The 6,840-nt window shown below is 52.0% G+C and overlaps 1 protein-coding gene across 9 annotated transcripts in view; it reads right to left on the bottom strand.

The window, feature by feature from the left end:
- Nucleotides 1-281: 281 nt before the first annotated feature.
- clasrp (CLK4-associating serine/arginine rich protein) overlaps nt 282-6,840 on the bottom strand; it is a 19,238-nt gene continuing 12,679 nt past the window's right edge. For 2 of the 9 annotated variants that reach the window (XM_061216837.1, XM_061216838.1), the window contains exons 15-21: nt 5,569-5,608; nt 3,574-3,634; nt 2,387-2,445; nt 1,996-2,042; nt 1,188-1,276; nt 1,026-1,050; nt 282-334 (exon numbers count right to left, since the gene is read on the bottom strand). In XM_061216837.1, the coding sequence (XP_061072821.1) occupies nt 292-334; nt 1,026-1,050; nt 1,188-1,276; nt 1,996-2,042; nt 2,387-2,445; nt 3,574-3,634; nt 5,569-5,608 (364 nt within the window). In that variant the 3' untranslated portion in view covers nt 282-291. Of the gene's footprint in view, nt 362-1,025; nt 1,051-1,187; nt 1,292-1,995; nt 2,043-2,386; nt 2,446-3,573; nt 3,635-5,564; nt 5,609-6,840 lie in introns of those variants that run through there. The other 7 variants (XM_061216834.1, XM_061216835.1, XR_009704615.1 and 4 more) reach the window with 5 other exon arrangements.

Here is a 6,840-nt window from a genome sequence, read left to right as displayed (position 1 = left end):
ATGTATGTTTATGTGTATGTGTGTGTGTGTATGTATGTTTATGTGTGTGTGTGTGTGTGTGTGTGTACGTGTGTGTGCGCTTGCGCTGGTGTGTATGTGAATGTGTAGTCAGGAAGCAGGCTTGTGAACGTTGCTGGATTCAGCGATGCCGGTACGGTAAGAGTGAGGGTTCAGCTCTGGGTTCAGGGCTGAGCCGTTGTTCCGCTCCTCCTCTCGCCCCCTGCAGCAGCTGCCCCTGCCCCAGGGAGAGGGCACTCGGGCGGGGCGGGGCGGGGCGGGGCAGGGGGGGGCTCAGTATCGGTAGTACGGGCTCCTTGAGCGAGAACGAGACCTCCTGGACAGAGAGGGGGAGAGAGGAGGGCTTAAAAAAAAAGAAAAAAAAAAAGAATTTACAACAAAGTAAAAACACCTTCCAAAAAAAAACATTCCAACTGGGTCACGTAAATGGTCAGATAAGGAAACTAGGGGAACCAAAATACAAAGCGGAGCTCAAGTGAAATGCAGTCTAGAATGGGGTACGAGTCCAAAATTCGACTACAGTCTTAAGATCAGCCTCATGCCCTTTCCCCTGGACATTTCCCATGATGCCATTCTCCTCATCTTATTGAAATGGCATTTCAAACAAACTGTGAACAAGTTTGCACGATAACCAACAAATCAACTAATTTTGTTTCACAGCAGAAACCATACAGCCACAAGCTACAGCTACTTAAAAAGGTGGTGTTCTGGATATTTACTTGTAGCATTACACTGCGCATCATTGTTTAATCCTCGCTGGCCCGACAGCTCATGTTGTTATGGGGGGAGGCAGGCCCTGCTGAGGGGGCTGAGTGGTCTCTCTCCAGGGGGTTCAGGCTGAATATAAATTTATCCTCGCTGTTCTACAGTCCTGGGGTCAGACAGTCCCCACGGACACTGCTGGTGTGCACACGCATGCGCCCATCTGTGAGGAGAGGCAGTGTGCCTGTCTGTCTAAAACGCACAGTGGGGAGTTAAGGGGATCCTCTGACAGAAGCTTTACGTACCTTCTGGATGAACTGTAATCGCGACCTGGAAGACAGACAAACAAACAGATTGAGGCAAGCGAGCGAATACATAAATTCAGTGTGCTGAACTGCTGCAAAACTTTTGAAGTATTCGGGGAAAGGAGGGGGTGTATTACTGAATTTGGGGTGTGAGGTACTCACTGTATTTGGGAATCGGGGAGGGGGAATGGCTCTGTCTCCCATACTGTCTTTCCCATTCGTCCCTCTCCTTCTCACGCCGCTCCCGTTCCCTGGAACACCCAACACTGCTGAAAGTGAACCAGCACTGCGCCTACACCAACCATATCAACCATACCGTACCACACCACACCAACCATATCAACCATACCTTACCACACCAACCACACCACACCAACCATACCAACCACACCAAACCACAGACCACACCAACCATATCAACCATACCGTACCACACCACACCAACCATATCAAGCATACCGTACCACACCACACCAAACCACACCACACCAACCACACCAACCATATCAACCATACCATACCACACCACACCAAACCACACCACACCAACCATACCAACCACACCATACCAACCATACCACACACCACTGCAGCCACACACCACACCAACCATACCAAACCACACCAACCACACCACACCACACCACTGCAGCCATACCATAACACATGCTGTAGCCATACCACCCCAACCACACCACACCAAACCACACCAACCACACCGCACCACTGCAGCCACACCAACCACTCCACCTTTAGTTTCCCTACACCACCTTAGGGAAAGTAAAGGTGGAGTGGTGTGTGCGGCACTCAGTAAAACGTTACACAACGTTCACCAACACGGTGTGCCTGTAACCACTCAAACCAAACCCAGAGAGCAGCACAATGCTCTGTAAGCACACAATCGTACTGATGACTAATAATGACTAATGATTTGCATTTGTGCAAACGCACACACGCACACGCCTCTTACTTCATGCGGATCTTGCGTGCCATGGCTCTGAGCTCGCCCTCTCGTTCCTGTAACACAAACGCGCGTGTGTGAGGGCCACAGTGGGGGTGAGCAGGGTCAGATCCACACCAGCTGCGTGTCCATGCAGGGCCCTGTGGCTGCTGCGCTCAACATGTATGAGCACGGGCCAACCGCACTGTGTCAGTCACATGTACATAGTAGAAGGGTGCACGTGTACACACAGACACACACACACACACACACACAAATGTGCAGACACACACAGAAAAACACACAAACACATGTGCACACAGACACATGCACACAGACACATACGCGCACTACATGCACACACATGCGCGCACACACACCACACACACACACACACACACACACACACACACACACACACCTGTCTCTTATACTCCTGCTGCTGCACCTTCACCTGCGCGGCTTTCTTATCCGCCTTGGCTGCATGGGGGGAGGGAGGGGGAGGGGGGGAGAGAGGGAGAGAGAGGGAGAAAGGGAGAAAGGGAGGGAGAGAGAGAGGAGAGAGAGAGAGAGAGAGAGAGAGAGAGAGAGAGAGAGAGAGAGAGAGAGAGAGAGAGAGAGAGAGAGAGAGAGAGAGAGAGGGAGGGAGGGAGGGAGGGAGAGAGAGAGGGAGGGAGGGCGGTTAAAATGCATCACATTGTTTACTTGGCTGCTGCATTGAAGTGAACAAGCAATGCCAGACCAGGAGTTACTGCACTATGTCACCTTATCATTACATGATTCCACCACGTTATTATATTACAATCATATCCCGGGGTTATTATTACATTATAATGATACCACATTATCACCATCATATAGTACTATGTTAATTATTATAATGAGTACGTTAGACTGTGACTTTAAAGATCTTTGCACTTTCCAGTATATTACAGGTTCAATTTCCACCACTGGTTCAGGAACGGGTAAAAGGCGTCCATGTTTGAAGTCTCTCTGGCTAAGTGCCCAACGCCAGCAAAGTAATGCAAAGTGCCGACTGCAGCGCACTACCCTGGGGCGACGTGAGCTCAAACAGGCCGAGTGGCAGTGCTCTGGAGATGAGCTGAGGAGGGCAGACAGAGCGCCTGCTGTTTGACATGGTAGTCATGGGGACGGGGTTTGGGGTTTGAGGGTTGGGGTTTGGGGTTTGAGGGTTTTGGGTTGTGGTTGGGTACAGGGTTTGGGGTTTGGGGTTTGGGACAGGGTTGGAGACGGGGTTTGGGGTTGTGGTTGGGGTTGGGGACGGGGTTTGGGGTTGTGGTTGGGTACAGGGTTTGGGACAGGGTTGGGGGTTGGAGACGGGGTTTGGGGTTGTGGTTGGGGTTGGGGACGGGGTTTGGGGTTGTGGTTGGGTACGGGGTTTGGGGTTTGGGACAGGGTTGGGGGTTGGAGACGGGGTTTGGGGTTGTGGTTGGGGTTGGGGACGGGGTTTGGGGTTGTGGTTGGGGACGGGGTTTGGGGTTTGGGGGTTGGGGTTTGAGGGTTGTGGACAGGGTTTGGGGTTGTGGTTGGGTACGGGGTTTGGGGTTTGAGGTTTGGGACAGGGTTGGGGAGTTGGGGGTTGCTCACATTGCTTGTTGAGAGCCTTCTGCATCCGCAGCTTCAGCTTCTCCTGGGGGGTCATCTTGGGCTGTAAGGGACACAGAAGCGTCAGGGCGGACACCCCAGGCGGGAGCGGGCACGGCCGCACAGCCACTCCAGAGGCACGCCGCGTTTCTGGGGCTTCAATTCTGGGTCTGGGCTCATGCCAGTGTTCAGCAACAGGGGGTTGAGGAGATTAAACGTTAAAAATGAATGAATAAAGAAATAAATCTTTGAGAATTATGTTTTTGTTTTTTGTTTTTTTCCTGTTGCGTACACAAAGGTGCAGAAACGCGATGGTTCTGGGGCCCTGGCCCTTATTCCAGCCACTGGCTTGACTGTGATTGGCTGAAGAGGATCAGTCTGGAGAGGACCATGACTTAGGTGACCAGAGGCCCATTACTACCCTTTAAAAACAGCGCGGTGAGCAGGCTGATTTTGGTTTTTTTAAAACACTTCAGACATCATTGCAAGCCTATTCCTCATAAAAATATGCCACCGGCAAATAATAGTCACTGCACATAACTGTAAATGTTGATTGTGCTTGTGAGCTTATTAACTGAGCTTATAATCAGTCACCCAGGACATGAGCGCATGGTTAGCTACACTGGTTCCTGCACTGGGTAACTGCTGTATTCGCAAATTCTGTTTCTCATCTCATTATTCAGCATTTTAAATACAATTTGAATAAATTCCAAATTTGTGGGAAGACCTGAAAAACGGACTATGTTCGATCCCCTTTTACAGGAACAACAGTGTCTGTTGCAAAGATTTGCTTACACTGTCTGGTTAGGGTGTTCAAAATGGCGTCGGAATCGCACTGCCCCGCTTTCAAAATGGCCAGTTTCTCAATTTTTTTTCGCTCAGCTGGCTTATTCGGTCTTGTTCGCTCATTGCCGGTGTTATAACCTGAGCTGCCCTCTTGAAAAATGTGTTTCTTGTTGGACTGGTTCAGTGTGCCTGTCCAGACAGGCCCTGCAGTACAGTGCTGGCCCCTCCTAGCCTGCTCTCCCTGCAGCTAACTGCACACCTGGACTTTCCTCACAACCTGCCTCCTTCTCTCCCTTTCACCCGCTCTCCCTCAGCGGATCACCGGCCCTCAGCACGCTCACTAGCTTTTCATCATCTGCTTTGGTGTGTTTCTTTTGAAAGAGAGAGAGACAGAGAGATAGAGAGAGAGAGAGAGAGAGAGAGAGAGAGAGAGAGAGAGAGAGAAAGGCGGAAAACTGCTGGGATTGAGAGCCCAGAAACTGCCCAGAAACACTTCGGAGTTGTGGCTGGGCGGTTGGAGGCCAGTTGCCGAAGAGGAGCGAGGATTTTGTCGCCCCCTAGTGGACAAAGGCGATGGAAATAAACAAGGACACACATGGGCTTTGTGACATGAACGCTAAAGCTAGGGGACCTCAGATTAAACCCCAGAAACTTGTTTGGCTAGAGTATTTTTTATTTTTTTTGTTTCAGAAGGGGGGGGGGGGGGCATGAAAGATCTCAGTTCAGCATCAGTCCATCTGTTGAGGTGTTTCAGCTACAACAGTACGTTACCTTACATTAATGGCATTTGGCAGACGCTCTTAACCAGAGCGACGTACAGCTGATTAGGCTAAGCAGGAGACAATCCTCCCCTGGAGCAAAGCAGGGTTAAGGGCCTTGCTCCAGGGCTGTGCGGATCTTATTGTGGCTACACCGGGGTTAGAACCACCGACCTTGCGGGTCCCAGTCATGTACCTTAACCACTACGCTGGGCCCAGCCTACATAGTGCTCCTCACAGACAGAATGGTACACCTTCAAATAAAACTGGACATTAGTATGGAAGAGTCCTGAGTACAAGAGTGATGTGGGCAGGTGGGGGTGGGGGTGGGGGTCGGGGGGGGGGGGGGGGGAGGGGGGGGTTGGGTGGAGTCCCCAGCCTGAGTGACAGCCCTGTCAGAGGTGAGGGGCGGAGACTTTAGCAACAAACACAGCCAAATCAAATTCTTACTGACTTTGGCAGCTCCCGTCTCTTTACCACCCGGAGTATCAGGCCTGCGGAGGAGAGAAGAAACAAGTTTAACCATCGCCTTCAGCAACGGAGAGAGCGGCCCTGAGCACCGAGCCACACGGCACGCGGTCAGGACGGAGAACAGCAGGACGTTTCACCACTTTCCACCGCGCTCGAGTCCGGGGTTACCGGCCGCTTCACCCAAACCAGCACGCGCCAGGAGCACCGCCGCTGACGAACGCGCTTCTCTCTCATAATAAACCCCAGTGTACGGTCCACACAGTACTACAGGAGGGGGGGGGGGGCACACCACTGCTACATAAGAGGAGGGGCATATCTGTGCTGGGTGCTGGATGTGCTGTTGGGTGATGATGAGGAACCGCGGTGGTTTCCCGCTGGTGTCGGGCTGCCAGTGACCCACGACATGACCCAGCCTGCTGTTGTGGGGGGCTCCTTTACCGACCGAGCCAGTGCCTGTACGCCCACACGCCTGTGCCTTTAGCAGCCGCTCAGTGTGATGTCAGTGTGATGTCAGTGTGATGTCAGTGTGATGTCAGTGTGACGTGTGCAATGTACGCAGTGCGGTATAAAGGGGAGGAAACTGTGACCCGTGACCCAAAGCTTGCAGGTTGGATTACATTACATTACATTACATTACATTACATTACAATCATGGCATTTGGCAGATGCTCTTATCCAGAGTGACGTACAGTTGATAAGACTAAGCAATGCAGGGCTAAGGGCCTTGCTCAAGGGCCCAACGGCTGTGCGGGTCTTATAGTGGCTACACCGGGATTAGAACCACCGACCTTGCGGGCCCCAGCCATGTACCTTAACCGCTACGCTACAGGCCTTAACCGCTACGCTACAGGCCTTAACCGCTACGCTACAGGCCTTAACCGCTACGCTACAGGCCTTAACCGCTACGCTACAGGCCTTAACCGCTACGCTACAGGCCTTAACCGCTACGCTACAGGCCACCCTGTATGCCCTGGACTCCCAGGTACGACGGCGGCTGCTTTTATTCTTTAAATTTATTTCAGATTTTTCCCTTTTTCTCCCAAATTAGTAGCCCCCTCTAAATCTATTTGAGTTACTGTTAGATACACCGTCCAGGCGGGCCGAGGAAGAGCGACACGCCTTCTTCAAGACGTCTCATCTCTCCGAGCGTGTCCGTGGCTCAGCTAACCCTGCCAAGACCGTCCCGCTGGAGCGGCGAGCCAATTACGCCGCTCCACGTGAGCCGGCCAAATTCGCCTTTTGGCATTACATTACA

The sequence above is a fragment of the Conger conger genome, chromosome 13 (assembly GCF_963514075.1).
Source record: "Conger conger chromosome 13, fConCon1.1, whole genome shotgun sequence".
Lineage (NCBI taxonomy): Eukaryota > Metazoa > Chordata > Actinopteri > Anguilliformes > Congridae > Conger > Conger conger.
This window is presented reverse-complemented; position numbering and strand designations above follow the sequence as displayed.